The sequence below is a fragment of the Herpailurus yagouaroundi genome, unplaced genomic scaffold, assembly GCF_014898765.1.
Source record: "Herpailurus yagouaroundi ecotype Mexico unplaced genomic scaffold, PumYag 187, whole genome shotgun sequence".
Lineage (NCBI taxonomy): Eukaryota > Metazoa > Chordata > Mammalia > Carnivora > Felidae > Herpailurus > Herpailurus yagouaroundi.
This window is the reverse complement of record NW_024412418.1, coordinates 30,581,640-30,604,669: the sequence shown is the minus strand read 5'-3', so window position 1 is coordinate 30,604,669 and position 23,030 is coordinate 30,581,640. Positions and strand designations below refer to the sequence as shown.

The following is a 23,030-nucleotide window of genomic DNA, read 5'->3' as shown; positions in this document are numbered from 1 at the left end:
AGAGACCCTGCTAAGGCTTTTCATGCCTTCGCCCATAGAATCATCCCCGAGACTTCACAAGCTCGCTACTTTTGAGATCCCCGTTCTGTAGGTGAGCAAACTGAGGCTCTGAGCGATTAAATAACTCACACCAAGTCCAGAGCTAATAGCTAGAAGAGCTGGTGTCTAAACCCAAGTCTGTCTAACTAGAGGGGCCAAGTTCTTAAGCGCCAAACAGTCTTGGCTCTCTGAGTCAGTGCAGCTCTCTGAACCTCATTGTCTTCATCTATAGAGCAAGGAGATGAGATGAGATGAGATTTTTTTAAATGGGTTAGACTCCCCTTGTGCTCTAAAATTCTCTCGAGTTCATGGGTTACTTACTGTAGAGAACTTGCCGTCTTCCCCTCCCCAGAACCTGTCAACATTGGCGATGTTACCAAGGCATAAAAGAAAGATAAGTCATCTTTTTGAATCACACTGAATGAATTATATTGAGAAGTGACACGGACATGTATCACTTTACACTTGACTGAATGCTTCTTGAGTCCTGTCACGTGATTTTTGTGGCAGCCAGGAGAGGTCACTGTTGCTAGCCCTGCTGTACACATGGGGGACCTGAGGGTCAGAGGTGTGAAGTGACTTCTCACATGTGCGTGGCTACCTGCAGCCAACGAAATGTTCAGACTCCAAGTCTAATGATCCTTGTAGGGCCCAGCCTCTTTCTAGACTTAAACATTTCTCGTTTATACATTCAGTACACCCTGCTTAAGGGCCCACTCTACACGTGAACTTGAACAGCTTGAGTTCTTTCACGTCCATGTCAAAAGAGCCAGTCTTTGCTTTCAGAGAGCTCTCTAGTTGAGGCAAGATTTATTAATTAGCTCGCATTGTAATACATCAGCATCAGGAGAATAAGAATGCTGTAGAAACGCACAGGTGGAGCGCTTAGCCAGCAGAGTCAGGGAAGGTTTCCTGGCCAAGATGACACAGGAACTGCGTGTTAAAGGCTGATTAGGAGCAAGAGAGGAATGGAGAGGAAAAGAGCCTTTAGGCACAGGTCACACTAACTACAAAGGCAAAACCCTTAAGGGTATGGTGTGCTCTAAGGAATGAAGACACAGGTGGAAGAGAAGACACGGCAGGGCTGTGTGTACAGGGCAGGGTGGCACAAGACAGGGCTGGAAATGAATACCCATGTGGGGCGTTGTCTACCACAGTTAGGACGTTAGACCTTACTCTATGGGCCATGGAAACCATCGGAGGCCTTTGATCAGAGGGTGATGTGATCGTATCGGTGTCACAAAAACCAGTGGAGGATGGTGTGGGGAGTAGACTGGACCTACAGACAGTCTAGAATAGAGGCCACAGACTCAGATGCCTGATTCCGACCCAAAAGGTAATGGAAATGAGTGGCCGGGGGTAATGGGACCGCGGCAGAGGGAGTGCTAGACTGTCTAGAGGGAGCAGCCATCACTTGGCACCAGCAGGTGGCGCCCTGCAAGAAAGTCCATGTAGACTTTCTTGTTTTCACTGCAAGTGGAGAAACGGACAAGGCAGAAATCCAGATATTTCTTGTGAAATCTCCCAATTTTAAAACGTTGAAATGAATTCAGAAAGCTTCAAAATGCTACACAGACCAATAAGAATCTAGGGGCTGGTTCCGACACCTGGCTGCCGTTTGCAACCTCCAGGCTGGAAGCAGTGTTTACAAAGTGCTTATAGGTCAGAGATGATGAAAGCCTGGACTCCGGCCAGTGGGTCAAAAGGAGCAACACGAATCCAAGAATCCTCAAGGGGTGGGGACTGCAGGAATTTGGAATTGACGGCTTCATTAGGAGGGCGAAGGTGGGGAAGGATGGGTGACTTGAGGTTTCTCGGTACGTCCCCCACGTTTAAGACAGTCCACGTTCCTGGCAAACACTTTTTTCATGGAGAGTGAAGTCTGGGTGAATGAGTTCAGGACGCTAATGAATTAATAATGCTACACCCAGGGTTACGCATCTGAGTGTAATTACACATTTGCACACCACGCCTAGGTCAGCCGAGGTAGTTGTGGCAAGAACGCATTGCATGAAGCAGTGGCCTTGATTTACTGGACAAATAAAGGCACAGAGAAGGTTTGGGGAAGTACAGATTTCAAAGTGTTGAAATAATGATCGATGAGACCTTTCATCTCTGAAGATCTGAGCTCTGAATCCGAGACGTAGAGGGCCAACACACCTGCTTGGCACCCACTCCTGACCGGTTTTGTAGTCACCTTTCCAGAGAGAGCCATGACAGGAGGATTTGGGGAGGGCCACGGGGCTGTCAGTGGAGTCATCTTTATGCTTGACTTTCTGGTATTGCTGAGTACTTAGAAGTTGCTCTTTGGCGGAGGTTAAGTGATCCAAACCACTCAGTACTCTCCAGCCTTTTTCGGGCCAGACCTAGCTCCCTGATAGGGATTCGGAGAAGCATTCCCCAGTGAGGGATTGCAGACCCTCCGTTTGGGCAACGAATATTTCATCTTTTACAGTTCACTGGCTCTCTCTGTTTCTAGGACATTGCTCCACATGTGCTGATGAATTATTTAGAGTCAGTCTGCTGGTCTGCTCTGTTCTAAAGCGTCTCGTTGAAGGGGGTGATGGCGTGTGCTGTGGTCAGACCACAATGGTCCAGATGTGGTAGCTACTGCTCGTGACAAGTGTGTCTGCTTTGGTTTGTGTGTGAAGGTCCCAGACAGACACCGAAGGGAATGTTACTGCTGAATCCAGCTCCGCGGGCGTGAGCATGGAACCCACCCACTACACTAAGAGTGGACAGCCTGCTCTGGAGGAGCTCACTGGTGAGTATGGAGCCCCAGAAAGTCTGTGTCTGCTGCCGATGAGACCTCCCATATAACCACCCGGCCTGATTGGAGTCGCCTTACTGTTGCACTGACGGATAACCTAAACAAAGTTACTAGTGTTATTTTTTGTTTTCCTCCGTCTTCTCTTTCTTCCCTGCCCTCTCTCGCACAGTCTACTCCCTTGTCCTCAGAATTATAAGTAAATCTCTTGCTTACTGGCAAATCCTGTTTTTTTTTTGTTTTTTTTTGTTTTTAACGTTTATTTGTTTTTTTGGGACAGAGAGAGACAGAGCATGAACGGGGGAGGGGCAGAGAGAGAGGGAGACACAGAATCAGAAACAGGCTCCAGGCTCTGAGCCATCAGCCCAGAGCCCGACGCGGGGCTCGAACTCACGGACCGCGAGATCGTGACCTGGCTGAAGTCGGACGCTTAACCGACTGCGCCACCCAGGCGCCCCGCAAATCCTGTTTTAATACATGTTCCATTTCAGTAGCGGACCTGGGCTGCTCTGACACTTAACTTTGAATCTCCTTGTTCACTCTTCAGATAAAGTCACTTTCGAACAAGATCTGGAACTATCATATCTTGCCTTTTTTTTTTTTTCTTTTCTGTATGGAAGCACTGATTGAAAATGTATTCTTGTCATCCTGCATTAATCGGAAAGGAGAACACAGCATGCTTCTTTTACCAAAAATAAACATTTGGTAAAAAAAAAAAAAAAATGTTTTTTTTACCAAAAAAATAAACATATCTAAATGTTATTTAAGTTTAACCTAGACGATGATGATTAAAGGGCTATTATGTTACATGAAAACATAAAATCCACAGTTGCCATGTAGTTAATTCCACGGGTATTGATTTATTAAGGTTATAAACCTGTCACATCCTCAAAGGAGAAAAGTTAGCGTATGAGTCAGGATTCCTACTGCGCTGCATTCGGGGTTTATCACCACCTCTGTCTGTCTGCCCCATTCCCCACTTCTGTGTCCTATGTTCCAGCAACTTCTAATCAGGGAAGTGAGTGGTAAACCACACATTTAGCAGTGGTTGTGTTATTCTTTGCATATCTTACCACTTCCAGGGTTGGCTTAAAAATCGAATCCATGTTTCAAGTCCATTTATTAGGCTAAATATCCACGACCACACCGTTTTAATAGCCACATCACAGCTGTGGAGTTGGTCTGCAGCCCACGTGAGGGGACCATACCCATCTCACCATTAGCTCTGAGTATTAATTTCAGAGGATCTGAGCTATTTAACTATTTCCTTCTGGTTCTGCTGGCCGGGAACAGTGATGAGGCAGAGCTTTCAAGCCATTTAGAAGTGATCCATCTTGCAGTGGTTCAGGACCCCACATTTGGGATTGATCTTGTGCTTCCTTCCCTCCAAGCTTTGTACCTCCTTGCATATGAGGACATGGCTAGCCCAGCAAAAGGGCCCGCTACGAGAAGGGTGTGGTGTTCAGGGACTACTCAGGTCTCCACACACATTCCAGACTGTATTCTTATGGGCACACATCAAAAGAGGCAGGCTAGTGCTCCGAGAGCCTGGCATATATCAGATGTGTGTCCCGTGGAGTCGTGTGGATTCATGTCAGACTCTGAGGCTCTGCAAAAGTCACATTTGAAAAGCAGAAGCAGCGGCCAGAGGACATTCCACATCACCCTTCCCTCCCTTTTTTCTTCCTTCCTTCCCTCCTTCCTTTTTTTTTTTTTTTTTTTAATTGCTAAGCGGAATTTCTTAGAGTGACTTGTCTTTACGTTCAAGCAGTAGACATCACATGTGTGACTAGGCTGTGAATCATTTTATGGACACAACGGATAGTAGTATAAGGTCGAATTCACCTATCCACAGCTGATCCCTTGAAGTGACAATGAGTAGCGGGTATATTTAGAAATGGACATCTATGACACTGACCGATTGCTTAGCTCTGCCCCTCTTCAGGTGGCGAACTAGGTGGGTTTTCCCATGGTGCTTTGTCATTTGTATGACATTACAGTCGAGACCTTGTAACTTGGATCATAGAGTCAGAAGGGAGCACACACACCTGTTGATTATCCAGTCCACGAACCCCTCTGTCCTTCACTGACAAATTGTCTTTCAGTCTCTGCTTGAACGTTCGTGACAGGAAATTATTCCTTCGTAAGGCAGCCCTTCCATTTTTTTGTTGGCCTTCACTGGTAACAGAAATTCTTTATTCTTTCGTTTCTAGTCACCGGATATAAGCCATCCTCTTACAGCCCACAGCTAATTTCCATTCTTTGTCGTACAACAGCTTCTCCCTTGAGCCTCCTCCCTCCAAGGGAAAATCCCGGGCTCCCTCCACGTTCCTCTTGTAACACCCTGACGTCCTCCAAGGTCAGCCCTGTTGGGTCACAGTGTGGTGTTCTGTCCATCGTGGCCGGTCGCCCAAGGGAGGGCTGACCTTGTGAATACAGAAGAGCTGCAGAGGGACAGGGAATACCTTAAGACCTCTGTACGCGAGCAGAAGGGGCCTCCATTCCCACCGGAGCATAGTTGTGTGTTCATTCTGCTCAGGCTGTGAGCTGGTGCACGTCCTTGCTCACATCGTGCAGCCTCTGAGGAGACAGAAACGGCAATTGAGAATGTGATCACCTGAGCAAGGTGGGTGGGTCCTAGTTTGCACTTCTGCGCTGCTCTTGGAATCTGGTATGTGTCGTGCTCTGGGCTGGGGCTGGGGGGTTGCAGGCGTTTCCCAGCACAAAGCCGCATGCCCCAACAAGGGAAACAGGAAACTCGAATTCAGCAAGCCCTCATTTTGTGCCAGGCGTATCATAAGCATCTCATGCGATCCTCCTACTGCCCCTTTCAGGGAAGGTTTTTATCCCCATTTGACGGATGACATTCAGAAAGGATCAAATGACTCACTCGAAGTCAAGCGGCTAATAGATAGCATCGCCAGAGTTCAAACCTTTGTCGAAATGCAGGCAGTCTGTGCTTTTTCTTTCAGCCCTACGCTGACCAAACATTTTTGGACAATAAATATCTCTCGGGCAACTGCGGATTTGTGTGAGAGTTACTAAGAGTAAGGGTGAGATACCTTCCCATCTCAAAGGTCTTTTGAATTTCTAAAGGAGAGTTTACAGGTGAACATGCCAATTAGGAGAGACATGGGAAAATAGGTACAATTATGATGCTTTTATAGGGGATTAAGTTAACTAACTGGGAAGTTTGTGCCTAGATTTAGCTTTCTTTATTATTAATTTATTTTAAGTTTGTTTATTTTTGAGAGAGAGAGTGCACATATGTGCATGGGAGAGGGACAGAGAGAGAGAGCGAATCCTGATGAGGGGCTCGATCGCACAGACTGTGAGATCATGACCTGAGCTGACATAAAGAGTCGGATGCTTAACCGACTGAGCCACCCAGGCGCCCCTAGGTTTGGCTTTGATCAATGTTTACTGCAGGGCCTAGAGCTGTCGCAAGGATAGTACCTTTTTGGCCTTCTTATGATAGACAGAATATGGCCAAAGTGACAGCAAAAGATACTGGATAGGCCAGGAGATTGATGTAGTTACATTCTTCCAGTGCCATGCAGGAAGGGAAGTAAACTTTCATCACTGCTTTTGTTTGAAAACACACATATATATGTATGTTTAAAGAATTGGGTGGGAAATGCAAGCCTGGACCACTGTTCAGATAAGAGAAAAATGCCTTCCAACTTTCTCTTGGTTCAAAAGGAGGAGAAAATTGGAAACACTTGGTATTTTCAAGGACCGGAGAGTTTGCTAGAGCAAATTTCCTCCATAAAATCACACATGTGTCATTCAGTCCGTCGCCCGATCTCCAGGCACTACCGTGTCAAGAACAACTATAGAAGCTTTCTGCCTCAGAAAGAAAGTCAGTTCCATAACATTTCTTAGCTGCCTGTTCCCTTATTTAAATTATTTTTAATGTTTATTTATTGTTAGGAGACAGAAACATAGTGTGAACGAGGCGGGGACAGAGAGGGAGGGAGACACAGAACTGTGAGATCATGACCTGAGCTGAAGTCTGACGCCCAACTGACTGAGCCACCCAGGTGCCCCGTTAGCTGCCTGTTCCCTTATTAATGACAGCTGCTGGGAGTTCTATGTAGTAGTTCCTGATGTCAATTCCACTCGCTGCTGCCCGCCCATGTGTACCAGTTCTATGCGGAGATGTCCTTAAAAATGTCGCTCAAAGCTTGAGATAGTCACAGGCTTTTAAGGAGCCTCGATTGTGGTTCTTCGGCAGGCTTCTCAGCCTTCCCTGGAATTACTCTGAGGGACAGGTGTTTGCTTCCTTCCATCGTTCTTGTTATTATTCCCCATCTCCTCTGCCCCATGTAAGCCCACACGAAGCAGAAGAGCCAGAGAACCCAGAGCAAGGCTTCTCTGGAGGGCATGTGGCTTCCTAGCTTGTGTAGGGCCCGTTTCTGCTGGTACCCTTAATGCCAGCTTGACCTCTGACTGGCTGGGTGTTCTGTGGAAAATCTTGCCCAGAGAATGGAAGTTTCATCCCCTGAAGAGAAACCCTCAGTCCTCTTGATGGCTTCCTGCTCTGCAGCACCAGCTGGCATGACTTAGTGCCTGAGGTGGATGCTGCGCTCAGGAATCTCCAGGCCCTATCCTGTTTACAGCTGTCCTACGTTGGTACTGTTACTGTCCTCTTTTGAGGACTATGGAATCTGAGCGATAGAGAAGGTCAGCACCTTCCCCACGGTCACACAGCCAGTGAGTTAGAAGGACTGGAATTTGAGATGACATAAAAATCCAACAGAAAGAGGCAAACCTCTCTCTGTAGAAATATTTGTGATTAATAAGTGAAGATCTTTTAGGCACTGCAAGTTGTGTTTACCAAATAGGGCTGGTAGAAAGCAGAGTGTTACCACCAGTGGGTGAGAAAATAAAATGCTTCACCCACTTCTGCACGGGCAGAAAACGATTGGTGGGAGGTGCTTAGACCTAACTTGTGTTTGTCTTTATTGGAGACAGTTTGTAAATGTGTTTGCCCTTCAGGCCAGGTGCTTTGCTTCTCCTGCAAGGTAGACTTTACCTGTTTCAGAAGGGACCTGGAGGGAAAAGAAAGACTTCTCTCCTTGTATTTAGCGACTTCCTTTGGGTGTCCATCCATCCATTTGTTCTCAAATCCTTAAGCGCCCACAGTGAGCCAGGCCCTGAGCATCGAACATGGCGTGTTCCGTGGAGCTCACGATCTATCAGAGGATTAAAAGTCTTACCCCTCATCTTTCCAGGGGAAGACCCTGAAGCTCGACGGCTGCGAACAGTGAAGAACATCGCTGACCTGCGGCAGAACTTGGAGGAGACCATGTCTAGTTTACGGGGAACTCAGGTCACACACAGGTGAATGAATGTCTTCACTGCATCACGGGCGACTTGATTTTCATGCAGCTTCTCCTATGTTTGTTCATGCCACCAGCAATGCGACTTGGTTAATAATGGAATGAATAATTTTGATCCCCAAATGTGCTGGAATTCACAGAGCAGGCCATCCAATGTGCAGAAGAGAAATGTCAGGGGCAAAAATCAGTATAGACTGGTTCCTCCCCAAAGCAGAAGGTCGCTAAATCCATTTGTCAGTGGATATTGTGGACCAGTTCCATTTAAATTTCACTTGACTTGCGTTTTCCAAGCCTGTATTGTGCTGTTAAAATGAGCAGGTGAACTATATTTGACCTGCGTGATAAAGTGAATAACTTGAATTCCTACCCAGTCTTCTGATACACAACGCTCTGTAATGTTGTTAGTCATGCCCGCGTATAAAACACGTAAGGAAATATTTATAAAAACTTATGATCGTGTTTAAACTGTGATTGCGTTGGATGAGATCTAGGATTACATTGGAAACATGCATCAGGTTGTTTTCATTGTTGAGCGTGAAGTCGGAGAGGTTGCAACCCTCTGACCCCCTTCGTGGATTTTGGCAGCACCAAAGTTGACGGTTTGCCTTTGGCCTTGATGATGAAGGCAAAGTGCTAGTTGCCCCGGTAACTCCCAGGGAGTCTCCCTTGCTTCTCCAATTTCAGTTTCTTTGATAAATGAACATAGCACAGGGACAGCAGGGCTTCCCCAACTCCCGGCAGCTTTGGCAGAACGGGGCTGAGCGCTGTGGGTTCTATCTTAAATGAGACAGGAGCCTGAACCTTAGGGGTCCCCAGTATGAGGGTAGTAAGGCCGCTTCTAGGATGAAAGGGAAACAAATAGTTTCTTCCCGGTTCTTCCCGAAACTGGTTCTTCCCGAGGACAGTAAACTTGACGGGTCGTAGTGTGGTGCCCCCTTGCCAAACCTTTACGTATTTGATGGCATGGAGCCAGCTGCTAGACCCCGTGACGCCGTGATCAACTATGAAACACCCCTCTTTCCACCTTAATCACCGAAACTGACTTGCTGGGGGTTGTGGCAGTTTGGTGGCTTTCTTGGTTTGGGCTACGACAGTCACGATGACAGCGGGGAGACCTTTGATGGCTTTTCTTCAGGGAAGGCTCTCTCAGCTCAGTTGGGAGACCCCAGTGCGCTCTGCAGAGGTACATTAACCAGCCTGCTTGTGCCACAAGATCTGCAGGGCTGGAGAGAGTGATGGAAGAGTCTTTCTAATGGCCAGGGATGCACTCAGTCTCCTGGCAGATTCAGATCCTTGTAACTTCATTTATTATGGACCTTGAACCTGGGTAATTACCACTCTCCCAGCCTCTTGCCCCTGAAATTTAGTTGTCCTTTTGGACGAGACGTGGGAGAAGCAAAAGTGTGGGGGAAATAGAGCTTAGAGTTACAAAATCAGGGCTCTCCCCACCTGCTTGGTGTAGAGGGAGCTGAGCACGTGACAGGTGACACTGGGAGCTCGGGAGTGGCAAAGGGGAGCTGTCACACAGCATCCTGGAATGTGTGGGTCAGAGGATGTGTTCTGCCCCCTCCCTGTCATTTTGGCATTTTTCCTTTCTTGGGTTGGCAAGAAGAGTCCAGTAGTTAAGGTCATTTCATTGAAGTCATGGGTAGTGGGGATCTGGTACCATGTTTTAGGGGGAAGGTCTCTGCTGGGCTTCTCAGAGTGTTCTATTCACGTACAGCTTCGTCTTCTCATTTTTAACAGGAAATACAGTGGGTAGTGCATTGGTGGCTATTGCTTGATGCTGTTTCGTGTATGGGAAGTATTTCATAGTTTTAAAAAAAAAATTACATAATTCTAAAAAAAAAAAAAAAAAAACTACAAAGGGTCCTGAGTTAATGAGGTTCTAAGCCAAGGCCGCTTTTATGTTTTCAGCACATTGGAAACCACATTTGACACCAACGTCACCACGGAGATAAGTGGGCGCAGTATCCTCAGCCTGACAGGCAGACCCACTCCTCTGTCCTGGAGACTCGGCCAGTCCAGCCCCCGGCTCCAAGCGGGAGATGCCCCCTCTATGGGCAACGGGTACCCGCCTCGAGCCAACGCCAGCCGGTTCATCAACACCGAGTCGGGCCGCTACGTGTACTCTGCCCCTCTGAGGAGGCAGCTGGCCTCCAGGGGAAGCAGCGTCTGCCACGTGGACGTCTCAGACAAGGCAGGAGACGAGATGGACCTGGAAGGCATCAGCATGGACGCCCCCGGCTACATGAGTGACGGGGACGTTCTGAGCAAGAACATCCGGACTGATGACATCACAAGCGGGTGAGTCCCTGGGGCTTCTCTCTCTCCACAGAGCGGGAGAAGGCTTGGCAGCTGGTTTCTCTCTGGTGGGGCTTTGTGTAAGTTCTCTGAGATCAGACTGTCTACTGCACTCTGCTGTCCCTGTCAAAGGTGGTGTGGTGTGAGGGGGAACTTTCTGGGCTGACAGTCACCAGACCTGAGCCCCCAGTCCAGACTTAGCCAGTAACTTGCTAGGGGAGGTCTAGCAAGGTTCCACCAGCGGCCGGAGTGACACTTGGCAACAGACTGATCGTGTTGGTCCTTTAAACCAAGACTCGCGCCTCAGATGGAATCCAGACTGCTTAGTTCGGCCGTCGCCTTCTTAGAGGTCCTCCTTCTCCATCCGTCTTGCTTCCTCTGCTTCCTGGCTTCCTTCTCTTCCTCATTCTCATCAAGCTTCTTCCTGCCTCATGGGCTGTGGGCTCTCCACCTGGATTCGGTTCCTGTGATCCTCGGCCAGCTCTTTGGAGGAACCCTCCTCGACTACTCAGCTTGAAGTAGTTATGTGGCCTGCCCCGTGCCCTGATCATCTCCATCGCCGTCTTATGCTCCCCCGAAAGCTTGTCCCTATTGGAAATTATCCTGATGACATGTTTATATTTTCTTGTCCCCCTGCCCCCTCCTGCTTGCCACAATAAAGCACCACGAAGGAGGGACATCGTCTGGCCTATTCGCCGCCTTATCCCCCATACGTGGTACATACAGAAACTTATATCATAAATATGGCTGACTTCATGAATGTGTGGATTGAGAGATGAAGGAAAAAACCCAGCCACCCTGTTTCTCCATTTGTTCACATGGGAACTTAAAGTGAGCGGTGGGATGATGTCTAAGTTGCCCTGTGGCCACGTATGGCACTAGGTAAGGCTTCCTGATATTAACTTCACTCCCAGATCTCTGTGAAAACTGAAGGCGCCTCTGTTTATTTCACTCGCCTGAGACTTCTTCATTTGAGAACTTGTGCACAAACTCTCCAAGATCTTTTCCTCCTGTCCCGAAATCAGCAGTCAGAATTGCAGCTAACAGAAATCAGGCGTGGGGCACCTGGATGGCTCGGTCGGTTAAGCATCCGACTTTGGCTCAGGTCATGATCTTGCACCCCGTGGGTTCGAGTCCTGCCTCGGGCTCTGTGCTGACAGCTCGGAGCCTGGAGCCTGCTTCGAATTCTGTGTCTCCCTCTCTTTCTCTCTGCCCGTCCCCTGTTCTCACCCTGTCTCTCTCTCTCTGTCTCTTGCTCGCTTTCTCATTAAAACAAACAAACAAGGGGCGCCTGGGTGGCGCAGTCGGTTGAGTGTCCGACTTCAACCAGGTCACGATCTCGCGGTCCGTGAGTTCGAGCCCCGCGTCGGGCTCTGGGCTGATGGCTTGGAGCCTGGAGCCTGTTTCCGATTCTGTGTCTCCCTCTCTCTCTGCCCCTCCCCCGTTCATGCTCTGTCTCTCTCTGTCCCAAAAATAAATAAACGTTGAAAAAAAAAATTAAAAAAAAAACAAACAAAAAAAAACAGTCATAATAATCATCCTGCTCATTTCCATGAACAGAGTGATCAAGACCCCCATGGGTGAGTCAGTATTTAAATAATTTTAATGATAGCTAATGTTCCCACTACGTGCCGAGCACTGTGCTTCATATACGTTACCTTGTTCTGTGTCACGGCAAGTAGGTGATATCATAATCCCCATTTTTATGAATGAGTAGGAAGGTTAAAGAACTTGCCTAAGGTCTCAAAGTGATGAGGAGACAGAGCCCAGGGTTCGTGGCTTCAGAACCTGAGCCTGTTATTAAACCATCTTGTCCAACATTTTATCACTACACTAAAATAGCACAACTACTGGAGTTTATTTCAAAATTAATTTACTTTTGCTCAGTTTTACTTGTCTTAGTAGAAATGTTCTTTCATTTCATGAAAACCTCAGCTATAGACATGCTTTGGCTTTCTGCCCGTCCCTTTTAGAACCATCTTGGTGAGCAAAATCTTGGAAGACAGGAGCCACCAAACCCTTACAGTGGGACAAATTTCTGCTTTCCAGAATGGCTGGGAACACTAATGGACTAGTAAAATCTGGTTAACCGAGAGCATAATCATATGTTGCTAGTTTTCCATAAGCACGAAAAACAATCTCATATACCTATTACTAAAATTGCCTGTAATTTAACCTTTTTATTATTATTTAGAAGACTTTTGGTGTCCAGTGTGGCCTCAGGATTATCATTACCAATTCCCACTGGAATATGCTACGAAAATATTTTTTAGTGATTCTGAGATTTTTTGTGCGTGTGTCCTCTAATAGTTAATTTTATTGTCAAGCTAGTCTTTTAATCCTCAGTAGACGGTCAGTGTCTGATTTTGAGGTAGTGTTTACAGTTTCCACAAGGTGGCGTCATTGGAACACTCTCCACTGAACCTGAGTGCTGTCCCAGTGAGATGGTCCTAGATTTTTAGCTCTTCAACCATAACCTTTATCCCTGCTAAGTAGCACAAATGTTTACATTTCAGTTCCTGCTTCGGGAGAGCTTACATTTTTAGCAAGTGAGATATGCTCAGAGCAAGTGCAGATAAAAGTGCGGAAATGTAAGCAAACCACCCAATTATTGACACTGGAGAACTCTGGTCTGGTTTCCTTCCCCATTTCTTTTAATGCAGAACTTTACCTTCAAAATGAGGAGAGGGAAGCCCAGATGGCATCTAATGCTCCGGAACACGAGTTAAGTAAGACTCCGCTCTATGGAAACGCGTGTTGAGTTTTCTGTTTTGAGGCCAAGTTACCTGTTTGCCTTCCTATGCTGAGTTCAAGGCAGGTTTAAGGTTCTTTGTACTCTTTTCTTTTTCCCCTTATAAACATGACTATGTGTAGGTGTTGAAGGACTGAGCTATTCTTCCGTGCTTTGGAATCTGCTAAATAAGTCCTTGCTGAAGCAGTGGATGTAGTGGAAAGAAAACAGACTGAGTCGTGAGCCTGAGCTGGAACCCTGCTCGGCCCCCCCTTGCAAGCTCTGTGACGTTAGTACAACATTTAACGCCCCTAAGCCTTGCAGCACTACAATTAATATGGTCTTTACCCCTCTACAATTAGATAGTTCTCTTTGAGGTTGTATCTGGTTAATGGCAAATATCTGATGAAGACACAGGGTTTCAGACAGGATCTAGATGTCTTATCAACCTCAAACATCCAGACACTTGAAAACAGTGAGATGATTAAAGTGTTCATCCAGATGTTTGTTTGGCTTAGTGGGAGCGGCCTTGATGTGTGAGTAATGTCTAAATCCGTGTGGAGGCTCTTAAAGTTTTTGTAAAAGTTTACACCAAGTTTATTTAGAATGCCTGATGTGGAACTAAGCTTGGTTTCTGAAAACCCATGACCTTGGGGTTTAAAATGACACACTGTACCCCCCAGCTTGGTCTAGCAGCTGTTTTTTGCTGTCTCTAGTTCATTGTCTCCACTGGATATGTATGCACATGCACCTGTGTGTATCATTCAATTCTCCCTAAGGTGGGGCTGAAATTACTCTGTTTCCATTGAGTTTCGCTAAGAACCTAATAGCAAATGCCTTTTGTCTTTATGAGTGTGTATTTATTAAACTCTTCTATCGCCCTTAGTACGTACCAGGCGTGACAAAGAACTTTATAGTTGTCACCTGACCTCACCACTTCCTTTTATTAGATTGATAAATTGGGCTTTGGCTGTACTTCATGGAGGAGAAATTAAAATAACAGACGAAGATGTTTCTTACTAAGTTTTGATCTGTGAAGTCAATCCATTTACTGATCTTCTAAAAATTCAAAGTGCCATATGGTATAGAATAAAATTAAAGGGACCGGCTTAGCGTCCATATGTTTGGAAAGATGATTTTTTTTTTTCCCCCTTTCAGAGGAGGCACTCAGTTATATCATGTTCCTTTTGCAAGAACCTTTGATGACTTCCCATTTCTTGTAGGAACAGATCTCAACTGAATGTGGGAAGCTCTTTATGGTCTTTTCGTCAGCCGCTCTCCCTTCCTTAGCCCCGGCCACAGCCCACCTCACATGCCCCACGGTCCCCACTGCTCTGGGTTACCTGCTGTTCATTACCAAAGACTATGTGTCCTGTATGTGTAAAGCTTGGTGCCTCACGACATGGCTATTTCCCCATGGCGTTCCTTTCCCTCAGGCCCATCTGACTGATTCTACAAAATAAACATCCTCCACCAAAGGTGGAGCTCCTGGAAGGCAGGCAGTGCTCAGTATTTTTCTAAACTCAGAGACTACAAGTGGGTATTTAATGAATATCTGTGCATGACCTGTTCTCCATGCGTACCCTCCCAGGACCTTGAGCTTCTATAACTTGCCACCATCAGCTATAAAACCCAATGATGCTATCTACAGACCTGGGAGAAAATGAACCTCAGCTGCTTTGTCTTTTTGGTGCGATGCATAGCTCCATCTAGTGGCCAGTATGGGATGTGATGCTGTGGTTTTGATTGCTTTTAATTCTGCCTTCTGTTGCTTTGGGACTCAGGGCTCAGGAAGTGGTAAGTCTAGTAGCTGGTTTGTCTTTCACATGTGGCCTGACCAGGAGTGTGGTGTGGGAGGGAAAGCAGGGTTGGGAGCAAGCTGGTCTTCCGGGCTGGCTCTGTGATAGCTGCAGTCTTCCCCGTTAGGTGTCAGGGATTTCTCCATCAGCAGATAGTACATGTGTGCCGGTCCCTGATGGGGGACTCTGATCTTCGGAAGTAGAGCAACCCATGCCCCCTGAATTTCCTATAGCTCCGTAAATATGTCGGGGCATGTCTTAGCTGAGGCGGCTCTAGCAAAATACCTTGGACTGGGGGCCTTAAATAGCAGACACTTACTTCTACAGTTCTGGAGGCTGAAATCCAACATCAGAGTGCCGGCATGGTCAGGTTCTGGTGAGTGCCCCCTTCCTGGCTTGCTGTGTCCTCACATGGCAGAGAGAAGTGTTTTGATGTGTCTCTCTTTTCTTAGGAGGGCACTAATCCCATTCATGGGGGCCCCACCCTCCTCATGACCTCGTTGAACCCAGTTACCTCCCACAGCTAATTCAACATGTGAACAACATACAAACATACGAATTGGTGGGGGTGACGGAGACAAGCATTTAATCTATAACACAGGGTGTTTGATGCTTCTGTGTATCATTTGCATGTGCACCACCTGTGCCTAGATTGCTTTTCCCATCATTGCTGCCAGGTCACCTCCTCGCAGAAGCCTTCTGTGATTCTTTCCGAGTGGAGGTGGGGACTCTGGGCACCCGTGGTATTTGACTTGCCCATAATAGTAGCACTACATCAGAATTATTATAAAAATGCGTATGGGGGTGCCTGGGTGCCTCAGTCAGTTGAGTGTCCGACTTGGGCTCAAGTTACGATCTCACAATTCGTGAGTTCGAGCCCTGCATTGGCCTCTCTGCTGTGAGCACAGAGCCCTCTTCGGATCCTCCCTCCCTCTCTCTCTCTCTCTCTCTCTCTGCCCTTCTCGTACTCTCTCTCAAAAATAAGCAAACATTTAAAAAAAATAAATATGTGTGTGTGTAAAATCAAGCAAGGGACCCCCACAAAATAATTTTTAGACTATTTCAGTGTGTTAATTCTGAAGAAGGTACAAAGCCCACACCTGTTGCAGCCTCTTAAAGGTTAAAGTCACATCTGTCTTGGACGTTCCCGTGTCTTCATTGGTTGGCGCAGTTCCTGTTGCATAGTTAATAGCCAATAAATATTTGTTGAATGAATGCTGCTACTGACCGTGAGCGAAGCAAGACCAATCACACGGCCCTGAATGAATGTGTAGCTGAGTTAGAAGCCCCTTGAGTTTAATTCAGGCCCAGCTGCGTTGTCTGCCCTCTGCTTGGCCCTGTCTTCTGTCGGATTATTCCAGACCTTTGACCACCCCTATCACAGTAAGCTGGACATGGACAGTACAGGAAAAGGGAGAGAGCCCAGAACATTAGGGCCGTGTGCCCTGGGGGCAGCGGAGATGGGGTGCCACTGTTCTCTCCCTTCCTGCATTGACCATCATGGTCAGATGTGTGAGATATTTCTCACCAAGTCAGCATAGATCACAGCAGACAACACCGAGAGTCGAAAAGAGGGCACCAATGGCATGAAAGGCTCTTTCTCATCTGGTGAATGTTTCTCATGGTCTTTCCAGGCCAGACCCACAGTGACCTTGACCGGCTGTTGTTCCTGGCAGATTGGTAAGAGAGGAAGCCAACATAAATGATTTTAGGTGAGACTGTCCTGAAAGGCCCTGGGTCATGGCAGGGCACGGCAGACACCCCTGGCATTTGGGAAGGATGGGTTCTTGTTTCTCCAGGTTGGTCCCTCTGCAATGACCTTGCTTTGTTTGGGCTCTTAGGAAGCTTGGGAAGACCAAGTCGCCAATCAGCCACTGGGCAGGTCCCGGTGGAGTTAGAAAGGTTTCGTTGTCATGGAAAGGTAAAGACTCAGCCCTGTAGGCAGACTGATGTGTAAGGCCTTGGGTAAGTCACTTGTCCCTAATGCACTGCACCCTCTTCACGTGCACGTGTGCACGCACACACAATACACACACACACACACACACACACATGTAAAAAATATAATGTACAGGTGTCTGGGTGGCTGAGTCAGCTGAGCATCTGACTTGGGCTCACGTCGTGATCTCACAGTTGGTGAGTTCCAGCCCCACGTCGGGCTCTATGCTGACAGTGCAGAGCCTGCCTCGGATCCTCTGTCCCCCTTGCTCTCTGCCCCTCCCTCACTCACTTTCTGTCTCTCAAAAACGACATTAAAAAAATGAAGTAAAAACTGAAAAAAATAAAAAGTACAGTGGAGCTCCAGCATGAAGCCACAGGCCCGGAGTAGCTCCACAGGCCAGTGATGGGGCTGGGCCAGGCCCCAGTGCACAGCCTGTCCGTTCCTCTCTGCTTCCCTCAGTGTTTCCTCACTGACAGGTCTTTATGGTGTATGAATTCACAGAAACCATAAATGCTTTTCCCTGTCTAATATTTTCCTCAGTGTTAAGTATCCCAGGCAAGTACAGTGACCCCTGTTTTCCTAAAAAGCTCGCTTTAGAGCAAGCAAGCACAGGGTGTCGTGCGGGGGGGTGGGGGGGCACAATTCATTTCCCCAAGCGTTGCAGAACCAGGGACCGCTTTCCCCGTGTGGTTGTGGTGTCGTGGGACGTGGGTGGTTTGGCTGATCGATGACTCTGGCTACCAGTGTCCATGGTCCCTGATGCCCGCAGAGGTATGGGTTGCACACTTCTTCAACCCGCAGTCGACCCCCTTGATTTACTGAGTGTGGGAAATCTGTCAGCCCTTATCGGCAGCTGGGTAGGCAGTTTTATCAGAGAAGAAAGAACAATCGAGCTGACAACGGGCTGAAAGTAGAGAAATTCCCCAGCATTCCCGAGCTGACTCCAGCCACCGTGGGTGACGATAGATTGAGTGGGCAGAGACCAGGATTAAAGAAAGATTTACTGGGAACAGCTCCATGAAATGACGTGTGGTCCGCTTTCGGCATGGGCAGGCTAGACTGCCGCTCATAACTAATAGCAAATGTTGGCCTAGTAATTTATGGGGAAGAGAGAAAAAAGGGGGTGTCTTGTCTTCTCAGGAAACCAGGCCCTGACTTCTTGAGAATTTCCTAGCTTGCTTTGGGATTTGAATCCCTTCCTACCTCCCTCTTTCCCCCAGCATCCTGCAGGAAAGGGGAGGGAAAGGGAACAAAAGTGGGTGCTTTGAGAAGAAAAAGCCATACCTCAGGCTGCCTTGAATGGTCCTTAAAGGGGCCTGACTGCCTGCTCTCCACCCTTACCAGTACGGGTTCCAGAGCTTCCCAAAGCATGGGCTCTCATGGATTTGGAATCTGGAAAGCCTCTTTGGCCTGCCTTCTGGGGAGGCTCCAGGTAAAAGGCAGTAAAATTCCATATATTTTTTTTTTCAAATGTTTTATTTTTTTGGGCGGGGGTGGGGGTGGAATGTGTGAGCCGGGGAGGGGCAGAGAGAGAGGGGGACAGAGGATTCAAAGCGGGCTCTGTGCTGACAGGAAAGAGCCCGATGCAGGGCTCGAACTCACGAGCCACAAGATCACAACCTGAGCCAAAATCAAGAGTCGGATGCTTAACCAACTGAGCCCCATTGGCGCCCCAGTAAAATTCCATTGAGACATGTTTATTGAGTTAGAGACTATGATAAAGGCACTGAGGTCAAGAGAAATGAACAAGACCAGTCCTCTACATCCTGCTGTCACGGAGAGAAGCTTATGCCACAGGCAAGTGCATAAGTCAATGTGGATGGTGTGCCCGGGAGACCAGTGGAGACGCAGTGAGTTCTGTAGGCACCACTGATGGGGAACACAGAGTGGACTGCAAGCTAGGGGCAGCAGGCAGAGTGTGGGCTGTGGAGTCCCTCCGGGATTCCAGAGCTGGCTCCCCCACCCTTAGATGTGTGTCCTTGAGCAAGTTTCTCCATCCCTTCCCACGGCATTCTCGTGTGGCTTCCCTGAGGTGGCACACGGGCACAGCATCCAGAGGATGCTCACTGCCATAGCATCCAGCAGCTACAACACCTTCAGGGCCTATGAGCTGGGCCTTGAAGGGTAAACAAGCAGCCACACCAAGGTCAAGAGCAAGGGCACGAAGACATACGGGCATGGGCATGTTTTTATGGTGGGTTGGAGACTGAAGACTGGAGGGGGATGGGCACAGACACTGTGAGAGCCAGACAGCAGTGATCAGGCTCTGGGAAGGCCAAGGCTGTGGGAACAGACGCGCACAAGGGTCAGAGAGACGTCACATTGAACACAGCCTGACTTGGGGGCCGGATGGACGAAGGGCATGAAGGCTCCAGGACGGCTCCCGGGTTTTGGCCTGTGCCGTAAGTGGCTGGGAAATAGTTGGCAGTTGTCCTCAGCACCCTCTGTCGTTTTCCAGATTTCCCTCTTGCGTGTGGGCACCCCCCCCGGGGCCCACAGGTTGCGTCAGCCTCCAAGGAATCTCCAGACCAGGGCTGGCTGAATGTTTAAGCAGAGTACGCGGCAGCCTACAGAATGTCCCTCTGGGGGCTTGAGGGAAACTCCAGTCCCACAACTTCCAGTCCTTGCCCTGAAATAGCTCCGGGCCCAGTGGCAAAGAGTGCCGTGTTGGTCAGCATTTAATTCTAACACGGGGCAGGTGGTGATCAATGTTAGCATTGAGAAGCAAAATGTGTGGGCTCCAAGCTGGGTCTGAGAATAGAGTAGGCCCTGGGAGGGGGTTGGGGGGGCGATCTTTTATACTTTGTCTTTCTGGGAAACCAGCTTTTCTCATCTGCAAATGAGAAAAACCATGCCTAGAGTTGCTGTGGATTGGATGAGATCACGCATGCAGAGTGCCGGTACGGTGCCTGGGCATCGTGGATCCTTCCAGAGCATACCTTTTTTTAAAAAGATTTTTTAATGTTTATTTAATTTTAAGAGAGAGAGAGAGAGAGAGAGAGAGAGAGCATGAGCAGGGGGAGGGGCAGAGAGGGAGGGAAACACAGACTCCGCGGCAGGCTCCAGGCTCTGCGCTGTCAGCACAGAGCCCGACACGGGGCTTGAACTCAGCCATGAGATGCGATGACCTGAGCTGAAGTTGGACACTTAAGCAGCCGAGCCCCCCAGGCGCCCCGGATCACCCTCTTAATCGTGATGGCGTTGCCCAGGCTCAGTGGGATGTGATGTCTGTACATTACCTAGTTCAGTGCCTGGTGAGGGGTGAAGGTGCTCACTGTGTTTCCTTCTCTTCCACCCTTACACGTCCTCAGACCCCAGTGAGACATCTCGTGAGGCATGGGGTTTGAGGTGAGGCCATAACTGATACTCACGTGGGAAGTGTGAATACCCCTTCCCATCATCTGGACTGTCCGCTGTCCTGTTGGAACAGACTCCCTGCCCCTCACGGGGCTCTTTGTTGGTAAGCGGCACCCACAAAACGCATGGCAGCCTTTGGGCATCAGATTGGCCCCAGGTGTTCAGCCAGGGGAGCTTCCATCTTGGGTCCATTCATCAGCGCTACAGGGAGACTGTATTCAAGTTGACAGACGTTTTTTAAACTTCTTTTAAGTTTATGTACTTATTTAGAGGGAGAGTGCAGGTGCACAGGCAGGGGAGGGTCAGGGAGAGAGAGGAAGAGAATCCCACGCAGGGTCCACGCTGTCAGCGCAGAGTCCGACACAGGGCTGCATCACATGAACCACGAGATCGTGACCCAAACTGAGGTCAAGAGTCAGACACTTAATAGACTGAGCTACCCAGGTGCCCCGTCAAGGTGACAAATACTTAACAAGTATCTCCTCCTTCCCAGGCTGTGCTCTGGGGTATGACTGACCGAATTTATTCTCGGGGCTGGACCATTTGGTACTCTTAATTCTGGGAACTCACTTTTGATCATTGCAGGTCCTTCTCAGGGCAAACCTGGGACCCATGAGCTCACATGAACCAAGAGGTACTTACACATACAGGAAAAACACATTCCAACCCTGTAGCTCTCGTGAGATGACAGGGAACAGGGGCTAACGTCGCACCCCTTCTGAGGGCTGAGTATCTTACACAGCCCCCAAACTCGGGCCTTATATGATGTTTCCATTTTCTCATTAAGGCAAACGAAGACCCAAGAGGATAATGTTTTCAACCAATAGAAGAGATGATAAAGATGGTCTAATTTTTTGGTGTTTTTTTCCCTTTGTGGGCTGGAATTTCAGTGTGACTGTGGCGCCTTTGCTGCTTTGCTATAGTCAGATACTCAATCGTGTATCCTTCACAGCCCCCTTCCTTGCCGAAGTGCTCCTGATGTCTGCAGGCTCCTAATGTACCTCAAATGGAGAGAACTGAGGTGTCACTGATAGACCCCGAGGCCCCCTAGTGTGGCTGTTAAGTTTTGGTGTAGCTCTCGTCTAGAAAACCCAGTCCAGATTTATTTTTATCTTAAGCATATAGATCACTGAAAATACCCTTCTCCATTAGTTCTCAAGGGTCAGCAGCTACAGAATGGCTCAATAGATTTATGATGGTGAGGTTGGAGAATACTAAGTTCGAGTTGAGGTGAATATGAAAAGAAACATTTGGATGAGGTTAGGAGTATTTTGGCCCTGAGACAGTCAGTCCACGTTGAAAGACTCAAGAAAGAAAGAGAGAAGGAGAGGGGGAGAGGGAGGGAGGAGGGAAGAAAAATAGGCTGTATGTGCCTTTACTCAGATCAAGATAAGAAACTGTAGTTTTCATGGGAACTCATGACCCTCTCATTCGGCTGCTCTGGAGGCATGGTATAACGGCAGAAACTTCGGACTCTGCCCTCAGAGGACCTGACTTCATATTCGCTTGCCAGCTGTGTGACGTCAGGGAGGTTGCTTCCTTTTCTGAGCCTCTTCCCATCTGTTAGATGGTAGCCTACTTAGGTGTGTGGTGGGAAACAGCGTTTGTAAAGCATTTGACACACAGAATGGTAGTTCCGTTCGCCTTCTCAGACTAGTTGCATTTATTTGCCTTCCTTGTTTTCTATCCTGCTTAGAATATGCGCTGAGATGATCTCCTGCCATTTCTCACTCTTGAGTGCAGTGTTCACGTTTCTACTGGCTGCATCAGAGTGGATCTGTGTATTAGTGGCTTCCAGAAGAAAAGTGGATGTGTCAGTTCAAGTCCAAAGGCAACCTGGAGGCAGAAATTCCCTGCTCCTTGGGGAATGGCAGCCTTTTTTCTCTTCTTTTTTCAACTGCTTAGATGAGGCACACTGCCATTTTGGAAGGTAATCTGCTTTACTCAAAGTCTACTGGCTTCCACCAATGGCTAGTCTAATGTTTGCCCCAATATCTGGTGTCACAGCCTAGGCAGGTTGACGCACAAATTAACCATCACAGTCTGCAAGCAGGCCTTACTTGCGATCAGTGGGAATGAGTCATCTGGGGGCAGGAGGCAGCTACCTGTGGCTCAGAGACAAAGAGCAACGCGTCAGCTTGTGGAAACATCTATGAGGATCCGGCTCATGCGTCCTGCCTGGGGTACGATCACAAATCAAGGGTCTGTGCATGCCTTGGAAGAATCAGCACATCCCTTCCAGAATCCCCAGGGTCCTGATAAGAAATCTCCCCGAGAAATGGAGGTTTTGACCTCTTCTCTTAATCCTGAAATAAATGTGGAATGAGACAGCTACCCTGGCACGGACACTTCTGGAGGGCTCATGATTTTTGAGACCCCAAAGTAAAATAAGATTCCAGGTCTAAAGAGAAGCTCAAGTCCGTCTCTAAGCGTCTTCCAGCTGTAAATCAAGCCCGCGTTCAACTCCTTGATCTTGCGACAAGTGGGAGAAAGGCGTCTGTGGTTCTCTGCTGCGTTGCGGAGTCCAGGTCCTAGTTCCCAGAGCTTTGAGCTTGTAATCGCTCAGTCATCTGTTTTGAAATGAGAAAGCTCACATACTTGAGCAGTGAAGTTTAAAGGGTAAAGTCAACTCAAGTTGCCAGAAACATGGGACAGAATAAATGTAGTGTTGGCTCTTGCAGAGGAGGGGTAGGCTGGGGAAGTGGCCTCGCAGTGCCTGCCGGCACGGGTCTTTGCACCCATCCTG

General features: G+C 48.1%; 1 protein-coding gene across 17 annotated transcripts in view; it reads left to right on the top strand.

Moving 5' to 3' along the window:
• Positions 1-23,030, top strand: part of NAV2 (neuron navigator 2) — a 742,917-nt gene that overhangs the window by 577,053 nt on the left and 142,834 nt on the right. For all 17 annotated transcript variants that reach the window (XM_040495644.1, XM_040495643.1, XM_040495633.1 and 14 more), the window contains 3 exons: positions 2,691-2,803; positions 8,044-8,152; positions 10,069-10,458. In XM_040495644.1, the coding sequence (XP_040351578.1) occupies positions 2,691-2,803; positions 8,044-8,152; positions 10,069-10,458 (612 nt within the window). The remainder of the gene's footprint in view (positions 1-2,690; positions 2,804-8,043; positions 8,153-10,068; positions 10,459-23,030) is intronic.